The sequence below is a fragment of the Bactrocera dorsalis genome, chromosome 5, assembly GCF_023373825.1.
Source record: "Bactrocera dorsalis isolate Fly_Bdor chromosome 5, ASM2337382v1, whole genome shotgun sequence".
Classification (NCBI taxonomy): Eukaryota; Metazoa; Arthropoda; class Insecta; order Diptera; family Tephritidae; genus Bactrocera; species Bactrocera dorsalis.
In genome coordinates, this window is record NC_064307.1 from 10,796,382 (window position 1) to 10,821,299 (window position 24,918).

Below are 24,918 nucleotides of genomic sequence, written 5' to 3' on the forward strand. Positions count from 1 at the left end.
CAATTTGCTTTTATTTTTTATTTTTATTTTTTAATTTTCAAAAACAAAAAAAAAATATTCATACTAAAAAAATCACATTTTATTTTTTTTTTTAATTTTTCAATACAGTTTTTTAACCAAAAGTAAAATAATATTGTATGTTTTTATACTAAAAATTTATTTTTTTGTTCTTACCATTGCAGAAAGAAGACAAATAAACCAATTTTGGATATGTGAAAATGTCGTCTCCCCACCTAAAACAAACACACACACATGTAAACACTATACAAGGCAGTTGTACGTATGTAAATGAATGCACACGATAATAAAAAACGGTTCCTAAGTGAAATATGATACCATTGTATTGTACGTTTTATTATAGATAGTTTAAATGCCTGCAAAGGTGCTACCCCATATTTGCGTATGCTTTTTAAAAAATATAAAATCCAAAAAAAAAATATTAAAACTAAAAAAATTAAAAAAAAACACAAAAACATTTCCAATAACACAAAAAAAAAAAAACACAAAAATATTTACAAAACAAATTAAAAAAAATTTTAAATATTTTTTAAACTCTTGAAAAAATTATAAGAAACACACAGAAAAATGTACAAAAAAAACATACCAAATAATAATAGGCTATTTTATTAAATAATTATGTAAACAAGTATATACACAAATCAAAATATGCACACAAACAAAAAATTCATAATTTTTAAACAAACATAAACGCTAATGAAATGTAACCAGCTCAGATTCTTACTTTAAACCAAGTATACTTGCAACGCTTGCCTTGCGCATGCTTAACTGCACACAAACATATACGCATACATAGGCACACGCCACAAGTCGCTAAAGCTGCAAGTAAACGCATTAAAACTGAAAATTATATCACCGATCTGTTGTGCGCGTATACACAAGTTCACACATACACACATACAAACACTTGCAGTTCAGAAGACTTTCTTTTTAATATTATATAATTCTGTATTACCTTATTTTCTAAATATACTAGCTCAAAATTGCTCATTGGCAAATTGCAAAATTTGTTTTTTTTTGTCTAACTGCCTACAACAAAAGCAGCTAAATGTTTATTTATTTATTATTTTTCCGTCTCGAATGCACACACAGCGCTTGCAAGTACGAAACTGCACTTGTCTAACAACTCAACTTTTTGTCTTCGAAACGATTTGTGTTTTAGTCCGTAGTTTGCATTAGTCATTAGTTTGCTAATTTTTTACAACAACAATACCAGTCACTTATATGTGTACATTTAATTTAGTTTTAGTTTATTTAATTTAAATTTAATGAAAAATAGTTTATAAATTGGCCGTACTTAATTTTCACTTAACTGAAAAGTATTTAATATTTTGTTAAAAACACAACAATGTATTTACATAAACACGCACACACACACAACTCACATATAAATACCTATAAATAAATCTCAACTTAGCAACGCCAATACATAAGCATACACACATACAAACAAGAATCCATTCATATCACTAAGCATTAATTTATTTATTTTTACCAAATATCTCATTACAATAGTTGTTTAGCCGAATATAAAAAGAATACAAAGAAAAAATAGCAAAAAAGCTGAAATCACTGAAATCAGTAACAACAACAGCACACATACAGTTGTATATGCTCTCTAATTTATAATAATTTAATATTGTAATTCCACACATTTACTGATTTAAGTTGTTTTCCGTTATTTTTTCCATAATTAACTTATTAAATTAATATATATATATGTTTAATTAAGTTAATTACAATTATGTATAATATAGTTTTATACTGAACTGATGTTTAGAAAAGACACACAATACAACGCTGTAATAGAAATAAAACATGTCATTTATGTGTTGAGATTGTGTAAAAAATATACAATTAAAACTATGAAAAAAAAATTCAATAAAAATTATAAAAGAAAATGTACTTACGGTAGTTTATATTTTAACTATGAGATTTTGAAAAGCCCAGGTAAGGTCCATATGTCAATAAAGAAGAAAAAGATGTTAAGGTCTCTTCATATTGGCAGAGGAAAAAACTACTTTAAAGCTGTCCAACGAGTCTTATTGGATATTGAGGTCGAGAAGTTGAATAGCATAAATCAGGGGTGCACTTCAAACAATTTTGTTCGCCAAAAATTTTTTTCTGCCGAAATAATAAAATTCATGGCCACCACAAATTTTCATTCACAAACCCGTGCCTAAACTCTAACAAAATATAACAAAAATTGGCCTACTTAGTCTCTATAACACAAAATCTTTTTTTAATCTGATCACCATAGAAAACATTTTTAACTGAAAATCAAAAAGTGCATTTTCATCAGGCTTACAGAAATTATGAGCAAGTTACTACTTGCTTTTGAGGCTATTGAGTATAAGCACGAGCGCATTGAGAGACTGCATGAGTTTGACCAATCAGAAGCACGTTGTTACAAGTGCATTAATTTCTGCTCTCAATTCCGCACTTACTCATTCATATTCATTTTTACTTCTATTACACATTTAACGATGACGGCCTACAAAATTTTCTGTTCACCTGCTACTGCGGTCAGAAAAATTACCCTAACCTCGTTATTAATGGCAGTGGGTGGTCACTTTGTACCAGGCACTGAAGCCTCACTATCAGCGAACGAGTAGGTGCTACTCGTCTCCTTGTGTATTCTACTATCGGATAGTTGCACTTCGCATGAACTTGGCTAGTGCTCGGTTATCATCGGTTCATGCGATGTTGCAAGATTATTTTGGCCTAAAATCGGTCGTAAACGATCCATTGAGCTCTTTACTCTCAGTACAACTAGCTTCTCCTTAGTTGCTAGGGTGTTAACAGGCTATTGCCCTATAGGCGTCCATGCTGTAAGGTTGATAATGTTACCCAACGCAGTAAGACGAGGTGGAATCCTTTCAGTACTACTTCCTTAATTGTGCTGTGTTCGCGAGTTCAAGGCTTAACACGGATGAGCTCGCACTTTCAGATCTTTCACCGAATTGATGGAAATACAAACTAAATGAGTGACCAAATTTTTACAACCAAACCTAACCTTATTTTCTAGAAAACATTCAGAAGAAATTTGCTTAAAGATTGGGAGTTTATCAATGGTTTGAATCGTTATCGCGTGTAATTTACAAAATGGAAGAATTGGAAAGAAATAGATCGATTGATTTCTAAGCGAATGATTTTCTGGATGGGCGGATATTTATCGATTGGAAATAAGGAAACTTCCACTTTTATCAGGCGCACAGAAATAAACACGCAATCATGTAATAATGAACGTCTGAGAGCATTATCTAAACTAAGAGAATTTATTTGTTTACCCACTCAGCTTCGAGCAGGGGCGTTCTAAAGTAAACAGGACTTTTTGAATCTAGCGCCCTCTGGTGGCGACATCTATATGTCGACTGGTGCGTTAGAATCTGTTATCTTTATCGATTGTCCAGTAAGAATTTCATGATATTTTTTTGATTGGAAGTGAAGTTATTGCGTTTTAAGTGTCAGTATTATCAAGAAAATAAATATTTTACAATACGAAACTTTAATATTGTTTTCAAAATAGGCTTATTTGGTGCCAGTACAATTTTCCTAAAACTTCTTGTAAGGTCGGAATGATCTCATTACAACTTTAGGTATAATTCTTAGAACAATGTTAATGTCGTCAGCAAAAAAAATATGGGGAGCTGTTTTGGTATATGCTTCATTCCTAAACCTCAAGAAAAATTGGGGTCTCTGTGTCAGTCGCAGGCCACCAATATATGTCGCTCTAAAAACTCATCTAAACGATCTTCCAATATTCAATATTGAATGAAAGGTTTCAGTAGCAGCTGCAATCTTACCTAGGAAAAAAATCGATGCGGTGTTCACACATATTTGATGTATCGAAAATCTGCGAATAAAATAGACGACTCAGTACAATTTATTCATACATAAGTTTATAAATTTATTTAATAATTCTCAGCTGTTGCACTTTTACATATAAATTATTCATTCGATATACATGCGTAATCGTAAAGCAATACAGTACAATTACAATACAATACAGTTAAAATTCCATACATTTCAATTATTTGACACTTTCGTACAATTTCTCAGCGCAATGGATCTTAAGAAACCTAATATGGTACGTCGAACACACATGATAGTGTTTTTCTATTTTTCTATAATTTCTTTATGTTCTTAATATTTTATTTTATATGTACTTTTGAGTTTCAACAATTATTATAACCAATTATATATATGTATATTGGTAGGCATACAAGTCTTTGTAAAATGGCAGAAGAACAAACGTAAATTTACATACAGATACATACATATAAGTACATATATATATACATATGTATATATGTTATATTCATAGCAATGTGTGGGCTTCTGTCTGACTTGTACGCATTTAGAATTTTGTCAAACGCACGATTACACTACACTACATTACATTACATTGCAATTAACATAATGCAACTATATATAAATATTGTTTGCAGCAAATCTGTGAATACCATCAATACAATACTCTATACCTAAATGTTAGTACAGGGTTCACATGTTCTTTACTTTTGTTATGTAACTACATTTCAATACATCTTTTGTTGTATGTTTGTCACATTTACATTGTTAAGTATTTATTTTGGTATATATGCGTCTAATGTTTGCATTGCTATTTTTTATTGTTCTTTTTAATAATATTTCTTGATTTTGTATTTGTTTGACTGCAGTTATCTTTCGTGCATTGTTTTTGTCTTTTTTCGCAAAAAAGCACCATCACTTAATAATACTCAAAGCAAGTGTTCGAGGGTAATAATTACACATACTTACGTACACTCAGTAATAATATTTCACTCATTTATAAATAGATATGTGAAGTGCGCGAATTGAATTGCTTTATAAGCCTCTTTTTGAGACAACAGATAAACTAGCAAGAAGTTTAGATTAAAGGAATAAGGAAATATTCACATGAATAACATTACATTTACATTCATATACTGTTAGATTATTGCAAAATTAATTGCTAAGTCGAACAAATCCAACTGACTGCTAAAACCTTTTCTATTTTGGCACTCTTATCAGGCATTTAAGTTCTGTGAAGCCATTTTAATAGCCACAGAACAATGATTACGGGGATTTTTATAACAAACAGTAAGAAAATTGCTGAACAAAAAACTCTTTATAAGTTCTTACCCTTACGGGGTTACATGTGTTTACGGGTTTCAAAAAAATCAAATTTTTTTAATGTCTTATTAAATTTTACAACACATCTAGAATATTGTCCTAAATTTTCAAGTTGATACAAGCAATAGTTCCGGAGATACAGCCTTAAGAACTTGTGCGCTCGAAGCTAGCTAGACTAAGTGCGCCATTTTTAAACTCGTTTTTCTCGAAACTTTGTTTTTGAGGTCGGTTGTCAAGATTTCTCGAGAATTACTCAAGTAATATTCTTGAAATTTTACACTGGTCTTTAAGGTACAATTCTTAAATACTTGGACGAAGGATTGTTTTTCGATTAGAACTATTTGAAAAAAAAAATATATATAAGTATCGTGAATTTTTTACTGAAATACTTAAAAAATTTTTTTTTGTAAAAATGTCTGCCAAAAATCCAATTTTAAATTATTTTCCTTCATTCAAGTTGTAAGTTAAGGTTTTAACTAAAACACGTATTTTTTTCACTTTAGGTGATACTGTAAAAAGTTATCCTGTCAACGCGGGCGCATCTTTTTCCGGGTGGTTAGTGGAAATGGCGTCGCAATGGCTGAGTTTAAAATATTTTATTCCAAAAATTTCAGAAATTTTTGTTAAAAGTTTAAGTTTGTAACAATAAAAAATTCTAATAAAATATTTAATTTTGATATGAGAAAAAGTGTTTAGAAAGGCTGTATTTTACCTGAGGAAACCCATGTAACCCCTTAAACCCCAATTTTTGATATTTTCTAGTAAGCTTTGATTATTATTCTTTATATAATGTTCAAACAGCTCAATTAGCTGAGGCAATTGATTTCCAATTGACTATTTGATTCAGGTGGTAAATCATGTTTAACAGTTGAGTAAAGTTGATGTATAAAACGAATTATATGTTCTAAGTAAATTTTTATTCGTAATTAGAAGAATCTCTCATCGAAGTTTTAGAAACGGTGAGAACTGGTCAAATATGATTATAATCAGAATTTGGGATAAGTATATGACATTGCTTCAAAGAGCGAAACTAAAGTGCTATATCCTAACCACTCAGTCAATTACTTGTGAATAATTTTATGGGTGATGACAAACTAACTTAAAATGGATTTGAAAACCTCATAATAGTGACAGTTCGAATACTTTTATTGGAATGGATAAAAGAGGAATGAATTTATGGTTTTAGAGGTAAAAAGAAGAGTGGGGTAACCGAGAAAAGTACGGTTTTTGAAGCCATGGTACGTTTTTAGAGAAATCTATTTATTTCAATTACATTAATGTTATTTACGGACAAATTATTTTAACAGTTGAGGAAAGTTATAAATATTGGTAATACACCTTACGGAAAATAGAATGCTTATTCTTGATAAAACTATTCTCACTTTGCTTGACATTTCAAACGGCTTTGCTTTCCGTGCTTCTCTTCATTAAAAATGGCAACTGCTGCTTGTCAAAGCATAGAAAGGTGAGAGTTGCCCAACATTTTGTTCTGCTTTGCTTTACACCGCTTCGATGTGAAGGAACTCAAACAAAACCATGCATCCAACTTATCTACCAAAGCATATTTTGAAGCAAAGCGAAGCACAAAGTTTGGTGTTCAGAATTGATAAAATATATAAAGAAAAATTAATAGTTTGATCAGCATGTCAATGTGTAGAAGTTCACGCAAGTGAGGAAAGTTCTCTGATCGCCATTCACTTGGGAGTGGCCAGAAACGATTCTTTTACATATGACTCAAGCAGCTCACGACTTCCGGTCTTTGACCAAGTATCCTCTGACCATATTATAACTATTATGTACGAGTATGAAGTATGCAAGGCAAAAAACTCCAAATATCACAACCTTTTCCTCGATATAATCTCGTACAGTTAAGAGACCCGGCAAATACTATTGATTGCCACTGAAATTATGAAGTGTGCATAAAAAGCACCTACATCTGCCAAGTGCAACAAGACTATCGATAGAATATATCTATGTACATCTGTATAACACGCCTGCACGCTTGTATGCTGAACTTATTGTCACCTCAATGCTCTACTCATACGTGGTTGAGTTGTTGGCACACTTTTATGTTAATTTATTTCTTCTCTTTATTAGTATACATATACATATATGTATTCATTGACAAATTCAATATTGTGAAATTAAAGTTTTATCTGAATGATATTGAGTGCGTCAGACGGCCTGCAATGTCTGTGCGGAGACCACGCCACCTGCGCATATACCGACACGCATAGACACAGCATTGTCCACATGTTGTCGCCATTGATCATCATGCTACCGAAGTATACATATGTAGATATGTTATGTACGTGTGCATGCTTTGCTGTTGCTATGCGCAACTTTTTTTGCCCACATTTCATGCTTCATTCATCGATGATTGCTGGTACTCAGCATGGCAATAGGCGGTTTCAGTAGACGGTTTCAGTAGTGAGCGCTGGTGTTTCGAGCAAAATGTGGTAAGTTTATAGTAGTGGGGTGCATTCATGTAGTAAATAATACAGTGAGTACCAAAATTGCTGACTAAATATAGAAAAGGCAATTGAAATATTGAAATTTTTGGCATTTTGAGTAAATTAGAGAATTGAGTGAGAGAGAAATATTTTTGGATAAAATCTAATGAAATTTATCAATGTAGCGAACGGAGACGGAAGTAATCAACATTTTGTTGGACAAAAAAATTTAAAAATATATTTTTAAACAATTTTATCTCTATCGACGCAGAAAAGCATAATTTTAATACTTAGAAGAATACTGAAAAAAAAGTCGTTGTTTTTATAAAAATATTTTTTTGTTTTAAAGTAAAAATAGTTCAATAATGATATAAACCTTTAATTTAGCATTTTATATGCAACATGTTTGCCGAAGAAATCAGTTTTTCTGGAATCAAGTAGCAAAAATAGGAGTCTTTTAGAAAGTTTTTAGTGCTCATATTACTATTGAACTCGTCCTTGGCTTTTTGAGAGGTGAAATATGCTTATATAACGATATTAATTTTTAAAATTGGGTTACTTTCTTAATTTTTTCGAACATCCGGCTTTGACCCGACTTTGAATTGATCGAAAAAGAATTTAGGATATTGAAATAGGAGCAGGATATACAATACATATTAATGACTTCAAAAGTTTTAGTTCGAAATTCGAAGGTAAATATTTCGATTTCGAAAGATAGCTTCGAAAAACGAAAATTAAACGAACGAATTTTTAAAAATTAGGTTAGTTTTTTATTTATTTTTCGAACATCCGTTTTCGAAATGAAGATCAAATAAACTTTATCGCCAAATAATTTAGGAAATTGCAATCGGAGCATATAATGTTTTCAATAAGCATAGTTCGAAATTCAAAGGTAAATATTTAATTTCGAAAGATGTCTTCGAAAAACGGGAAATTACTTTTTTTCTTAAGTCCAATCTCTTGAAAATATTGGTTTGATCTAAAGTCCAGAAAAAAGTCGATTTTATTTTATTTTTTTCAAAAAATATTTCGATTTTCAAAGATGTGTTCGTAAAACGTGAAATCTCTCGAAAATATTGGTTTGATCTAAAGTACAGAAAAAAGTCGATTTTAAATTTTTTTTTCGAATTTTAAATTTTTCAAAAAAATGTTTTCGAGCAGGCAATTAAAACAATATATAAGGAGATATAAAGTTCTGTAAAAATTGTACAAAAACGAGAAAAAACTTGTCGCAAAATTAGTGGTTTGGCCTAAAAAAAACTTCGAAAAAAGTTTAAGAACAACGATAAATTTCTTATTTTGGTTGACAAACGAAGACTATCAAAAGCTGCCAGCGTTCTTTGAACATTCAATACCGTCGCTTTTGAATTTTCGTAATAAATAATGCTAATACTGTGTTAAATAATTAATTTCCCTCTCTAGCACCGTTTACCTTTATATTCCGTTATTTTTGCTTAAAAGTAAAAAAAAAACATAAGAAATAATTTTAAGGAGATTTTTTAAAAGTTGAGTGTTCTGCATACACAGAAATATTATAAAGCAATATGGTAATTAATTTTTTTTTATAATTTTTTATTAAACTTATTAATTTTTCAATAAAATGTAATTCAGGCTTTTCAGTTTAAAAAGCGAGCGAGAAATAAGACAGCTGCTTAATTGACCAGCACTTAATGCTAATGCACAAACTGTAATTACAACTAGATTACATACAGACAAAAATAATGAATTAGTAGTAAGTAATTAGATTAAAATATATAAAGCGTTAGCGACATTTAATTCACTCGAAAGCACTAAGTAATAAATACAATTACATAACAATACATACAAACATACAAGTAAATAAGCAGCGACACAAACTTGTAAACTTTGCTGTTGCTTAAACAGATTGCTGCTATCGCTGGCGACGAGTACAGTTACCAATTAATGCATATGTCTCGCCTATTATATGCTCTCAATAACTATAGCCTACGTTTAGGCGCCCAAACTGTGTGTGTGTGAAAATTTTATGTTTCGCCTGCTCTAAATCACTCATTTTGCCACTGTGAGTTTTAATACACTTATTTGCACTATTTTTTATTATTGTTTTGCTTTGAATTCTATTTTTGTCGATTTCCTGCTGTTGTAGCCAATATAGTAATCAGCAATTTATTATCAATGAAGTGGAGCTTTCGTATTTTATCCTTTTAATTAGCAGCTTAAGAGCATATAATTGTTACAACAAGTGTTTCTTACTTCTTTCTATGTAATATAAATTTAGTTTTCAAGAGAAAACCACTCAAAAACACTGTTCAGCTTAAAGCAACAAATTGCGCGGACGCTTACCGTACTCACCTACATACAAACGTATATATGTATATACTAATGAGTGTTAATATATATGCGTGACAACGTCTTTACTTTATTTTTTGTTGTTCTTTTGCTACTTTTAACATTTCTACCGGTGTTGTTGCTGCTCCAGCGCCTAAATTGTAGCTATTCTAATTACAAGCATACACTACTACTACATACCCATTACAAAATTCGTTTGCTCACTTCATTTATTTGCCACATACAGTTAATTTTCGTTTCGGTTCTTAAGCTGTTTGACTTTTATTAAACGTTGAGTACGGAATGCTTTTTGTTGTTGCCGGCCGGCACCTGTACGGCAATCACCGCTAACCGGCCATCGCGCAGCGGTGCAAGTATGTGTGTGTTCCCAGGTGTCACCACAACTGTTTGTATTGGAATATGAAGTGGAATGTCAAACACAGGTTTCAAGCTGAAATCAAAAAGAGAAAAACATTCAGAAAAATGTGAAAAGCAAATATTTAAAGTAAAATTTACATGTCAAAGTAGTGAGTGAACTACAGAAAAATGTAGACAGAAAATAAAATAAAAAAATATTTAAAAAATTATTGCGACATATTTCATTATTATTTAAGGGGTTAGGGTAGTCAGAATTTTCATTTTTTGCATTTTCGTTAAGTGTAATATCTTAAAAATATTCTGTGAAAATTTCACGCTGATCCGATAATTAGTTTTTGAGTTATGCAACAAAGCAAAAAGGCAAGCTTTACGCGCGTTTTTCTCAAAACTACGTTTTTTGAACTGGAACTGAACTACAACTCGAAAACCGCTCAGTAGATTTTAATGAAATCTATACAGCTTTTAGAATACATAATAAACTCGGACCTGATTGAAGGATTTTTTTTTCGATTTTTTACGACCAATTAACTGTTGATTTTTCCCCAAAATTTTAGACAAAAATTTCTAGGGGCCGCCAGTTTGTTAATTTTTGAAAAAAAAAACTTCGACCAGGCCCGAGTTTATCTATTTATAAAATTAAACTTTTTTTGTCCGATTGATTTTAGATGAATCTCCAAGGACTTATGGTTGTCACCGCAAGTACCTTTTTTTGAAACTGGGTCAATACAAACAGCTATAACTTTGGAAATTGAGTTAACACATTCTAAAATAATGCCATATAACTACTTTTGTAAAATAACATGATATAATAGCAAAAAAAAAATACTGAAAATTATCATTTTTTTGTGCCTCTGACTACCCCTAACCACTTAAAACAAGCGTAAGAAAACAGTCAATATTTAAATAAAAACTAAATATATTTTGAAAGTTGTTAAGAATAATATATATAAATTTATATAAATATATAAAAATAAATTTATTATAAAACAACAATAAAAAAAATAATAAATAAAATATAATAAAAAATATATAAATTTAAAAGAAGATATAAAATGAAACAAAAATAACATTCTGTATAGAAAATTTTTTTATTTTTTTTAAAAATTTAAATTTTTTTTTTTTTAAAAAATTTGCAAAAAATAAAAATATATAAAATAAAAAATATATATTTAAAATATATTTTGCTAAACATTTTAAATTTCAACTATTGTTTCATAAAAAAATTGACTATCTGTTAAGAACTATGCACGCTTTTCTAAGAGCTAAAACTCTCAAAATTATGCACATGCATTTAATTAAACAATGTGAGGCATTCATATAGATAATGAAGATATATTCCACTTGTATTTATAATAAATTGTAGATAAGACATACGTGACCTTCCATTTGTATGACAAAACGGAAAAATAATTCACAGTCTATCTAGTCTACTCTTTTATTGCTAAATGGCGCTAGTCACTAAGCCCTTATAAGCTTTGTGCGCTTATTCACTCACCACCCATTTAGGCTTATTAAATTCACCTGTATCCGTTAGGTAAGCCTATCAATGCACGTAGGTGTAATAAATTAAACCACACCTGAGCTAACAAACCAGTAGAAATAATTCATATAAAATTATATGATTTTATGACGGAGATTATGAAGTAATCGCAGCAGCGATTGATTTTTAATTCGTCCAATTTTTACAGCCTAGTTTTATGAGGGGTATATGTGAGCACATATTAATATGGTTCTCTGTTAGTTAAATCAAACTAGGGATATTACGAAAAAATGAAAATTATCACAATTGAAGTGTTTTACAGTATATATTGGTGAGTTTGCGTTCTCTTCATTTGAGATTATATTTCACAGCTGATGTTGATGGTGATGCTGGAGCTATATGAGATTTATGGAAGCTTTTGTTTCAAGGATCTGACAAAAAATATGTCCTCGCTTATTATTAAGAAGATAGAGAAGGCTGATAGTTAATGGCTCTACCTTCCTTGCAGATTTCTGAATGATTACTATACGTCTAATCTTGATATGTAATATATTTATATTCCTTTATTTCCTCATAATAGTTCTCTTTGTTGTTAATGGATTAATCTCACGTCTTCTGAAGATCTTATGTAGTGAAATTTTAACAAAAGCTTTGATTTCTAATTTAAAACAAAAACTCCGTCACATTTTTATTAAGAAATGATAGAATATAAATTAGGTTAGATTGGTTTAACTTTTATAGGGACGAGCCCCGATAAACCTCTTTTATTTGTTCCTTCAAAAGACGTAATTTGCCTCTAGAACTGACATGCGAATAGAAGAAAAACACACTGTTGACTTTGCCAGGGTAGCGAAATGGGGATAAGTGGTCGAAAGCGAGCCATCTGCAACGGACACTACACAACACTGTGACTTAGTGGAGATAATTGAGATTCACACAAAGCTTTTCTGTTAGTTTGCTGCCATCTTAAAGTACTATACCATCTCAAATATTATCCGATTTGATCCGGAGTGACAAAAAACCTACATTTTCACGTATTTTAATTCGGATCCAACTTTTGGTACGAGTCTAGCCTTGGCATGGTTTATATGCAAGACATTAACCAAAAAAAATGTAAGTATATATATATAAGATGTCTGTTATTCCTCTGCTGCCAACACGACGATTTTCAAACACTATTTCTTAAACTTTTCGTTATTAACCGAGGTGGATGGATGACACGTGTGAGACAAGTTTGGGACCTTCACTTGAATGCTTTGTACCACTCAAATACATGTGTTAGTGATAAAGTAGACTCCCCAAAACACTTCTGCCACATTTTCAACAATTTCTTAACCTTTTAAATATACCAGTCCGGGTCAAATTTGATCAGACGGTAAAATAAGTCTATTCCTCAGGGCTTGGACCGCGCAATTTAAAATCAACTGTTATTTTTCAATAAAATATCAGGTATTAGAAGCCTCAGTCCGGGTCAAATTTGATCAGACGATATAAAAACTCTATTCCTCTTGGACCTAGCAATTTAAAACTAAATGTTATATTTAAAGTTAAATTTAAACTTACATGTATTTTCTTTGATTTGCATTTCAATAAAATTTCATGTAGTCGAAGCTAAATAAAAAATGCAAATATATTTTTTATAAAATTGTTTTTTGTCTAGGCACTGCTAAACACCTTCAATAAACCTTTTTAATTATATAGTATTATCAAAAATATATATGCAACACGTGTTTGATAATTGTATCTTTCAATCACCTGACAAGACACGCTCAACGACAAACTTTTGAATATTCTGTTTGCAAATGAAAAAAAGTTTTTTATTGCCTGTCAGCAGATTGATATTTACAATTGGACTTTCCCAGCAACTTGCATTATTAAACATGCACACACATACACGCTTGCCGCTTTGTATGAATATATACATGTGTGTGTAATTTTTTTTATAAGCACGGCCTATCAACTGAGAGTAATCAAGCAGTTTGCCGGCCGGCCGGCAAACATTTATTAACGCAAATCTACAAAAACTACCGGCACCGCACAGGCGCTCACCCGCCCTCCCCCACAGAACAAACAAATGCCAGCTGGCAACAGAGCTTGTTTAATAGGCACTCGAACACTTGCTTACACACACACACACACTAGCTACTTACCCATGCAAACGACTCATGGTGATATCACCGGCATCGTCCGCCACCACCAAGTAATCGGTAGCCGTATCCAATCCAGTTACACGTCCGGATACATACTTGGAACCGAGACTAGTGCCGTTTATACTGTAGACATGCACCGAATGTGAGGTATCGTCCAGCGCGCTGAATGCAATGTGACCTGGAACAAACCAGAATGAGCGAATTAAATTTTTAATTTATTAAGTAAAAAAAAAATAAAAAAATAAATAAAACGAGAGATAAAAATGTTTAAGTGGAATGGAAGATAAATTAAATAAATGAAACGCTGCAAAAAAAAGCCAATGAAAATGCACAAACCAATTCAAACATTTTGCTTGGCAATTTACAGAACCATTAAACAAACAAAGACTTGCATACATGCAAGTGATGGGGACCCTGCAGAGTGCAACCGCTACCCAGCCGGTATAGTGAGCTGAAAGTTTGTCGAGTCTGTCGAGGATGTGCGTTAAAAGGTCTCAGTAAATGTGTGATTCGTCGCGGTACCGGTGGAAAAAGTTTCATATTTTTCAGATACTTGTGTCATCAAAATTGGCTGTACCACTTATGGGCCGAAGTTCTAATTTTAAGAGTGAGTACTGAGATCCTGGTGATATTTTCATTGAAATATGTCATTCCTTCCACTTCCTTATTAAGCAATAGCACAGATCTCGCTTAGAATAATCTCACCAAGGACTGATATAGACAGTTACTGATAACGTTCCTAAAAATTTGAGTTTCATTGTGGTCTAGAATGTAATAGATTTTCGTGAATTTTTGAAATGTGTAGAGTTTGTTGTTCCAGAAAGTAGAATGTCATAAAATTAGTACCCTAAGGTCTTAATCGGATCTTGACATACACAAGATAGGAAGAGAGGTGGACTTCGAAACCCATTATCGAAAAAAAAACTCAAAGCTCTCGCTCTGAAGCCACGTCTCGCCGACAGTTCCTTTTGACACTAGAGACAACAAAGATGCTGAAGGAGTTCTTAAGCGTCAGAGATTTCTATAGAATATTATATTCTTTTGATGAAAGCAAAAATCACTAACGTATTTAATATTGGGTAGTCGAAAAAGGCTTTTCGTATTTTGTCAATTGATATCGTTGCAGTCGTATATCTCCAGTTTTCGATATCATTTCTCAGATGGACAGCATATCTACATACATATGTGCATATATGTATGAAAGTACATGAGAAACGTTTGCGATATAAACTTAAACAAAAGTTTACGATCACTTGTGAATGTCTAGGCTGACGAGCTTGCCCTCACTAGTATGCACCGGTTACACAATAGCAGTAGGCATCTACATTTCTAATTGACAACTTGATTAAGACGAACCGAAAAGAGCAACAGCAGCAGCAATTGCCGGTAGGCCGGTTGGACCTGACAGTCAAAAGAGCACAACGGAACGCCAACAAAAGAAAGGAAGAAAAAAAAAGACGTGAGAAACTCGGTGTGATTGAATGATTGCACACACACACAACGGCACACAGTCACATTCAAGCAAGTCATGCACGACACTTATCAGCGCATACATACATACATATGTATGTATGTGCATACAGATGTATGCAGTTAAATGCCACTTAGATAAACCAGCTGACACGCGAGATTTTTAAGATTTACAACTTGATGAGACTTGAGTCGCCTGCCGAGCGAACGATCGGTCGGTCGGTCGGTTGGTCGTTTGGTCAGTTGGCCGCAAACACTGTGCCGTAACACACTATAAGCACGAATGCACGTATGTGAGTGTATGGCTGTGTGTGTTTGTGTTCGAGATACAGCTGGCCACGGCAGACTTTCAGTTACGACTGGATGCGGTTGGTTTGGCCACCAGCAACAATGCCACCTTCACAGTTATGCCAGCGATTGCATGTCAAACATTTAGCACACACCTCACACAGCATATATGTATGCACACACATACATACATACATACATATGAAATATGTGTAAGTGAGTTAAATAATTGTTAATATAATCAAATACAATTGACCGCATGCCAATTTGCAAAGAAGTAAGGATTTCTTTTTGTAGAAAATCATTGAATTTTTCGTTAAATCATACTCAATTGAGCCTACAAGATGCGCACGCACACATACATATGTATACACTTTTACAAAACTATAATGGCCTGTGATTTTTGCGTAATTTTTTCAATTTTTTTTTTGCAAAATGAGGATGAGTAGCACTTTTGGGTAATGCGCTGAGAAGTTTGCTGGAATAGCAGTCATAAAAAAAATATGAAAAATTATTTTAGCGGTGTTAACTAGTTTATAATAATGCCACAACTGATAACATGTGTACATTTGTATGTCGCGTTCATTTTTTGTGCTTACTTAATTAATTGCACTTACTTAATGGAGGTGAGTGCTTTTAATCAGCTCAACTGTCAAATGTCATTAAAACATGCATATACAATACATACATGCATACTACATACATACATATGTACATATATACAAGTATATGAAATATATGTGTAGGCGATATATTTTATAAGCGATTATTTCCTGTTGCAAAATGCATAGAGCTGCTAATTTTGTTCGCTTGAGATAACGCTTATTTGATTAAACACTTTAAATATTTACTTACGGATGTAGCTTTAGTACAGTGCTCGGACTTTGAACGCCCAATGTAGGCACACCTTTTAATTTATCTACAGAGTTTTCAATGCTAAATGGTCTGAATGAGATATCGTCATAAACAAAAGCACTCTACCCTTGTCTTATATCACTAATTTTAACCGGCATTTAGTATAGTCAAATTTGTATGTCATTTCACCCAAGTGTTCTCATGTTATTGATCTCAAAATGACGTTGACGCTACTTATTCAAACAGTCAATAACGTTAGCTTTGGCAGCACCGAAGCTATAATACTCTTCACAGGTCCATTTCATAAAGCATAAAGGGGTATAAAAGTAGCTTTATCTTGATTTTAATCAAACAGTTTGTATGACAGCGACGCGCTATAGTGGTCCGATATGGGCGGTTCCGACAAATTACTATCTTCTTTGGACAAAAGAAAATTTCAGAATGAAGCCTTAATAACTGAAGAACAGGATATGGATAAAACGACTCAGACCGACGCATTGATCATTTGTATATACAATTTGACCCACTTAACACTAATGGAGATCAAAGTTTACACGAAAATGAAAAATACTGTTTCAATTTAATTATTTAAATTAAAACTTTTTTATCAGTTCGGTTTGCTCTCGCAGTTTGTATGGACCAGTCCGGATCAAATTTGATCAGCTTGTATATACTTTGCAGGATCTTCCTATTCAGTGGTACAAACTTCGTGACACATTTAAGGGGTTACATGGGTTACGGGTTTCAAAAAATCGATTTTTATACAACACTTCTAGAATATTGTCATAAATTTTCAATTTGATCCGAGCAATAGTTTCAGAGATACAGCCTTGAGAACTTGTGCGCTCGAGGCTAGCTAAGCTGAGTGTGCCGTCTTTAAAGGCGTTTTTCTCGAAACTGTGCTTTTGAATTCAGAATCACCGATCTTCATTAAATTTTATACAGGTTTTTGAGATACAATTCTTAAAGACTTGGACGAAGAATATTTTTTTTTTTTGATTACAACTATTTGAAAAAATTTCGCGAAATTTTAATTTTTTTGTCTGCCGAAATTCAAAATTTTCAATTTTTTTTCCTTCGTCCAAGTACTAAGTTAAGGTTTTAACTAAAAGACGTATTTTTTACTTCAGATGATCATGTAAGGGGTAATCCTGCCAACTCGGGCGCATCCTTTTTCCGAGGGGTCACCAGAAATGGCCGAGTTTAAAATATTTTTTTTTGCAAAAATTTCAGAATTTCTTTCTAATAAAATATTTAACTTTTTATACGAGAAAAAAATTGTTGAAAAACGGCTGTTTTTTAAGCGAGGAAACCATGAAACCACTAATATACCCTGTTAAGGGTATAAAAATCGTTTATATCTCACCGATTTGGTAGTGATATTGTTTTATACAAGTATTGTATATGTATTAATGATTTTTCAAAAATTTTCAAAAATTTACTTTTACTGAATCGAACAACCGCATAATTTAAATAAACTTTTTAATCAAACGACGATTGGACAGAAAGATATGAAATCACTTCCAATGAAGTATCTTTACTTATATCATATTAAATTGAAGCGGAGTAGCTTCACCGAGGGGGAAAACTTTTAAAAGTAGAGTTAAAATATATATATATGGTTTTTATAATAGTTGTGCAGCAGTTGGCTTAGTGATTAATGAGCAAACTCAAATTATGCCAAAATACAAATTTTATTGCAAAGGAAAACATTTGAGTTCTAAGATGATGACTATCCGTTTAAGGGTTCCATTACTGCTGTAATATTTTCCTTATGAAAAAAAGGGTTCGAATCGATTATCGAACTTGAAATAGTAAAAACATGTCGTATCTAAAAGAAACCTACTCTGACTCTTTTAATTTGGTACACAATTGAAATCTACGATCTCTGGAGAGCCATTACCTTCTTTATTTCTTTAATTACTGCCTGATTAGTTACAAAATGCGGCCTTTGACTTTTGCAGCGACTGTCGAACGGATATGTTCAGGGTTAAAAGGTTTGAACCTCCTTGACCGCGCTGGCTTATCATTTAGTTTATTCTTTCGATTAACTTAAAAGCTCGATTATCCCCATGAGACGAGGCCAACCTGCGACTTGTCGGATTTTATTTTTGTTTATGGGCAGAGAATTGTTTTATTTCTTGATAACACTATTTTTGTGTCACGTTAGATTCTGCCTCCGATTTCAAAGCCAATGGTGTTGTTCGTGTATTAAATGATGCCACGAGATTTTTTGTCACGAGACTTTTCTTTAGAATTTAAAATTTAATTCATATATAAGTATATATGACTGCAAGTAGATTCTTTAAATAATATTTGAATTACTTTTGTACGATTTTGTTTTAATATTATATACACGCGATACACTTGATTGATTATTTCCGGGGCTTTTGCCGCGTTCGCGGAGGTATGCACATTACCATGCACATTCATATGTTTGTATATATATTTTTTAAAGGGTCTGTGATATTTTATGCGAAAAAAATTATTTTACTTAAAAGTGATAACGAATGTTTGTTTGACAGATATATACATAGTAAGCATGATTTTTAAAAAGATCTTCTACGCATTAAAATTCTCTAAAGTGGATCACCATTAGAATTACATCACTGCAACAAATTATTGTCAGGTTACCCAACAAACGCCAAAATATAAAAAATTTGCCAAATAAAAAAGTTGTCCATACAATTATTTGATTTTGATCCATCAGTTAGGATATAGCAGTCATATAATGCTATATTAGTACATTTTATAGTAGTTCGATATCGGCGATGCCAACAAATAAGCAGCTTCTTGGGGGAAAAAAACTTGCGCAAATATCTCAAGAACAGAAGGACTAGTTAGCGTATATACAGACAGAAAGACATGGCTAAATCGACTCAGCTTGTCACGCTAATCATTAAGGAATATATAGTATTTTAAAAGGTTTTCAACCGAACCTCGTATCGCATATCGGCCAAAAGTGTCTTGGAAAGCATGGCAGTAACGGAAAGTGTTGCCAGAACTAAGCAACTTCACTTCTACTCTTGCGTGGTAAAGAAAATCAAAAGCTGATGGAACAAGCTACCTGAGGGCAAAGCTGCAAAAGTTATGTGCAAAACGGTAGATCGAAAGTACATAAAATTCCTATTGGCACTCGATAGAAGAAACTGTAGGAACATGATGGGAATACTAACTGGTCACTGTCTGCTGGCGACATACCCGCATGATGTGGTTGACAGATCGAGAAGACTGCAGGAAATGTCTACAGCAAGGCAACAGGGAAACGATAGAGCATCTCTTGTGCACTTGTCCCGCATTGGCAAGACTACGCTGTAAGCATCTGGGGTCCCCATGGTATGATACACTGGAGGAGGTATCGATTGTGAGGCCACATAGTCTGTTAAAATTAGCGTCAAGTACAGGCATCCTAAAAGATGACTACTTCTCTTGGAACTAGCAAGTAAATTCCATCTGATATCGCCAGAGACCAAAGCTGGTATATGCATAGCTTATTGCCCTACCAGATTAACCTAAGCTAATCTATAGAGTCTCTAACGTTTAAGTTTAATAAAATTCCAGACTTTGTTTGGTGAGCTATGCGTCTAAGCTGAATTCAAACCGAAAGTTTACTGGGTGCATGAAAATATTAATATTTCAATTATTTTATATGAACCAGCGCATATGTATGCCTGTACATTTGTATGTATGGGTATTTCCAATATACATTTAAATTTCGTAATTATTCATTAATGGGATGACGACAATGAGGCCGGCGGCGCGTCCAACCATAATGAGATTGACGGCTGTGATGCAAGGGCGCAACACTGCGGAGGAAGTGACCGTTGGCATTTATACAGACTAAATACTACAAATATTTTCTGATAAGAATTAAATTATAAATCTTAAATAATCCCGGACAAACGGGAGGGGAAATTTTTAAATGAAATAATTAAAGAAATAAAATTTTTTTCAAATTCAGATTTATATGCTATCAAAAAAAAACTGGGTGTGAGATGTAGACGTTTATCCTACATATTGAGATAGTCTTACCGAATAACGAATATTACCAGCAATTTGGAATTGATAGAGTAAGCTTAAGAGGGAAACAACTTGTATGTAAGGGGAAGTCATGAAAAATTAAATTTTTGTAACAAAGTAGAGGATACGCTTGTGGGCTGCAAAAGCATCTCTCTTCATATTGAAATTACACTTCTAAAAATATTAGAAAATTTATGAAATGCTGGCTTGGATTCAGAAACCTAGATATACATATTTAAGATATAAAATCGTTATAAAATTTTTACATAAAAAATCATGAAAGCGAAATAAATGAGATATTTCAGAAATCTCCACCAAACTTGAGAGTATTTTAGGCGCCATCTATCGGTAGTAATCAGAGAATTTTAGAAAAATCTTTGGAGTTAAGCCTTCAAGCCTCAGAACGAAAAAAATATAACGGTTTCGCCAAGCTGCCGCATCGACGCACCCACTATATATTACTTCTTAACATTTTCAATGGAGTAATGCTGAAGAATCGATTGAAATCGAGTGTGAATTCAATAAATTTGCGCAGTTCACTTCGAAACGATGGCACTTGTCACTGGCGAGATAACGAACAAGTGCGTTCGGTATGCAAGCACACACAAACCAAACATACATATGAATTAATGATTTTTTTTTAATAAATACAAAACGATAATTATAATTTAAATATATGTGTGTGTATTTGTGTCAGTGTGCTTTACAGGCAGGCATTCATTTTTGTTAAGCCACTGATATGCTCGTAATACGTAAATTCACATATTTCAACACACAATACGCGTTCGATTGACATGACTGAAAATGTAGAAAAAGCCAATAACAACAACAAAAAAAGAAGAAATTATCGACGGCTGAAGCCAATGTGCCGACGCGATCGATGATAAAGTCAATTGTCGCACGACTTACGCGCATACGCAAGTCCAGCATGCATTACGAGTGACTTATCTGTGCCGGATCGCGAGACGTGGCACGGACGAGGAAAACACGCGACGTGTAATGCGTAATTTTTTGCATTACGACGGGCGATTCACTTTCAGTTACTGACAATTGAGTCAATTTTATTGATACAAGTATAAATATTGACTTTAGCGTTTTCAACTTTGCTCATTTTCCAAAGAAATTAGAGCCTTTGAGAGAAAGTTGGGCAGATGAATTCGTAAGCACCGAACAATGGTTATTTTATTGTGTAAATATTTATAATTTAATTTATATAACATAAATTAATGCCATTTTATGCAGTTTCTTAAAAAAATGTTTACATATTCTGCATGAGGAGTCTTTGGTTCGGCCATATTGTCTATCAAGAAAGCACGAGCGGTAGTCACCATTTATCATATTTCAAATTATCTTACAAAAATACTATTAAGTAGATTCCAAATGTATTAATTAGTTATGTGAGAGTGTGAAGTGTGACCAGTTATAATTCAAATATTTGCTGACTAAGCAAATAGTAAGGAATGTCACCAGCTCGATGTCGGAGCAGATATGTCTCGACTTATTTATTGGCTTATTTGAATGTGTGAAGTGTGCATGAATAAATCATTCAGCTGAATTCCACTACGTTTATTTTCTGTTAATTTTTTATGCATATTATTTATTTTTGACTATTGTTAACACACACTTTAGGCACGACGTCATTCTAACTTTCGGAACCTGTTACCAGGTTGCTAAGTGTAAAACCACGTAATCGTTTAATCGATCACGTTTAACATTTGTAATTTAAATAAAGAACAGTTGTAAATACAACCTGACAACATGTTGATTGTCGAACTAAAATAGACACTTACGAAAAGTGGTTGTAAAGCGCATACTAATTAATAGACATAAGTACGCATAAAGCTAACCAGGTATATAAATATATATTTATAATTATGTGATATAGTATAACCACATATGAGTATTAGCAGTTATTTAGCATATATTCATAAACTGGTACCTAACGGTGAACGAAAAAAAGCAACAATTTAAAGAGCTTAATAAATTTTTGTTCTTTGCAACGCAACTTTTGGCCGTGCTAGCTTTTGCCATGCCACTCTACTTATGGGATACATGCTAATCCAAAGCCCGACATTTTGTATTTCTCGCCAAATTTCGTATGCGGAATCGTTGCGAATATTGGAAAAATTCAATTTTTAAAAAACACAGGCCTACGAGTGGTATAAAGCCTTCAAAGACGGTCGAGAGATCGTTGAAGACATGCCTCGTTCTGACGACCTTCAACCTCTTTAACTGATGAAAATATTAAAAAAGTGAAGGAAATGGTGTTTGAAAATTGTCGGGCAAGTGTTAAAGAGATGGCAAGAGATGGATATTTTGGGTAAGAAACGTGTTCCTGCTCAACTCGTAGCGATAAAGCTTATTTTTTTTCAAAAAGAGTATCGTAAACAGCTCTTTTTGGACATGCTTGTTCGTGTGATTTGGCATTCATGCCCATGACACATGGGTTCATAAGATTGACATGCAAACAAGTCACCAATCATCGGAATGGAGGGAAAAATGAGCCGAAATAAAAAAGCATGCCAAAGCCGCTTAAAAATCAAGGTTATGTTCATTATTTTTTTGATATTCATGGTTTGGTGCATCATGAATTTGTTCCGGAAGGTCAGACGGTCAATAAGGAGTTCTATTAGGCCGCTTGTGTGAGAACTTCCGTCGAAAACGCCCGGAATTGTGGAAGAACATTTCTTGGATTTTTCACGATTGTGACCAAATTTAAAGCCATAAACGCAATGAATACCTTCGATCAACCAACATATTCTCCAGATTTGGCTCCGCGTGATTTTTTCTTGTTTTCGAAACGGAACTTGTCGCTTCCAGGAACCCGTTTGCAGCCGGTCGAAGAAATAAAACAAAATTTACTGAAGGAACTGTTTCGAGGACTGGAAAAATCTTTGGCATAAGAGTATTACTTTTGGTGCCGATTACTTTGAAGGTGACAAATATAATAAATATTGACGAATAATTTAACATTTTGCGTTTCATTTACAATTTCCCGCTACTTCTTTATCACAATGTATATATCAAACTGAAGTATATGTAAATGGATGCGTAAATGACGACGTGAGGTGAGTAATAAATATTCAAGTAGATAATGTTTTGTTGATAAAAGATAGAATCACACTTACAAAGTATATTTTGAGTAATCATATGAGTAATTCCATAACTAATTCGACGCATTGATAATAATTTGTAACCACACATACTCGTACATATACTTAAAAGTACAGTTTAAGAAATAAAAGCATTTAATACTCTGTTAGTTTTATAGTTTGGACAACATAAGTACTAAGGCTCGTGTACAGTTATTAAAATTACTTAAGAATTAATACAATGAATTTCGAATCGAAAATCGGAATTTCATTTACGATATAGAATATATACATATGTATATGTATTCTACATGTTCATATGTATGTTTGTATGAATATACGTTTTTACGACATGCGAGTAAATTAATTTCGTGTCAGCATATTGCACAAGCTGTCTCTTCGATTGATATCGGTTAATAACTGTCTGGGTAATGATTAATATTTCAAAAAAAAAAAACCGGTGTCTTATGAGTATTTCCAACGAAGTTGACGAATTCGTAATCAGGCGAAACACTTTACAAATTAATTATTTTTAAAACAAAAAGCATAAAAGACAAAAATGATAACAACATAACTACTAACATAAATAAAAGAAACCCGAATCATACATATATCAACCATCATTCTTGAAAGTGAAAAACTGTTATAAGATACTCAAGGCTTATTATCATATCGCAAGTACTTATGCATGATAGTACAGCAAAAAGAGCAAAAGAATGCTGCCGCTGAATGGCCTCAATGAAATTACTACGTACTACGTTCAGGCAGCTAATGTGGAGGAAGCCAAGTGAACACGTGATATCAAGTGTATTCTGACTATTAATTCAAGTGACCACTCTTATACAAAACATAGCCTATCACATGCATGTGTTTATCTAAGAAAATATCTCCATCACACCACTCACAAACGCAAAACTGGCAGCGAGCGTTCGGAGGTGCAGCCTTAGAGTCACACGGTTATTTAGTTTTTTGGCGTCCAGACCATGTAGGAAAAATGCAGCAGGCATTCAACAAATTAGTGAAAGTTAGGAATTCTCAAGGTGATAAAATTTTCGAGAAGTTTGGACATGAAAACACTCAATTTTACTTCGAAAAGAAGGAAGACAAGATTTAATCCCAAAATAAGAAAATTTTATGTTTAGTCTAAATTGTTGGCATTAAAAATTTTAAAATTAATTTTTTGTTGCAAAATCGGAATTAAAAATTGATTTGATTTTATTTTATTTAATTTTTTTACATTAATTTTTTTTTTAATTTTAATTTTTTTTTTT

The 24,918-nt window shown here is 32.6% G+C and overlaps 2 protein-coding genes across 4 annotated transcripts in view; one reads left to right on the forward strand and one right to left on the reverse strand.

The window, feature by feature from the left end:
• The window catches only part of LOC105231413 (neural/ectodermal development factor IMP-L2), a 36,107-nt gene extending 35,634 nt beyond the window's left edge, over positions 1–473 (forward strand). For both annotated transcript variants that reach the window (XM_011212700.3, XM_011212701.4), the window contains exon 4: positions 183–473. In XM_011212700.3, the coding sequence (XP_011211002.1) occupies positions 183–197 (15 nt within the window). In that variant the 3' untranslated portion in view covers positions 198–473. The remainder of the gene's footprint in view (positions 1–182) is intronic.
• Positions 474–3,881: 3,408 nt separating this feature from the next.
• The window catches only part of LOC105231483 (neurobeachin-like protein 1), a 104,548-nt gene continuing 83,511 nt past the window's right edge, over positions 3,882–24,918 (reverse strand). For both annotated transcript variants that reach the window (XM_049458545.1, XM_049458544.1), the window contains 2 exons: positions 13,923–14,100; positions 3,882–10,365 (listed from right to left, as the gene is read on the reverse strand). In XM_049458545.1, the coding sequence (XP_049314502.1) occupies positions 10,200–10,365; positions 13,923–14,100 (344 nt within the window). In that variant the 3' untranslated portion in view covers positions 3,882–10,199. The remainder of the gene's footprint in view (positions 10,366–13,922; positions 14,101–24,918) is intronic.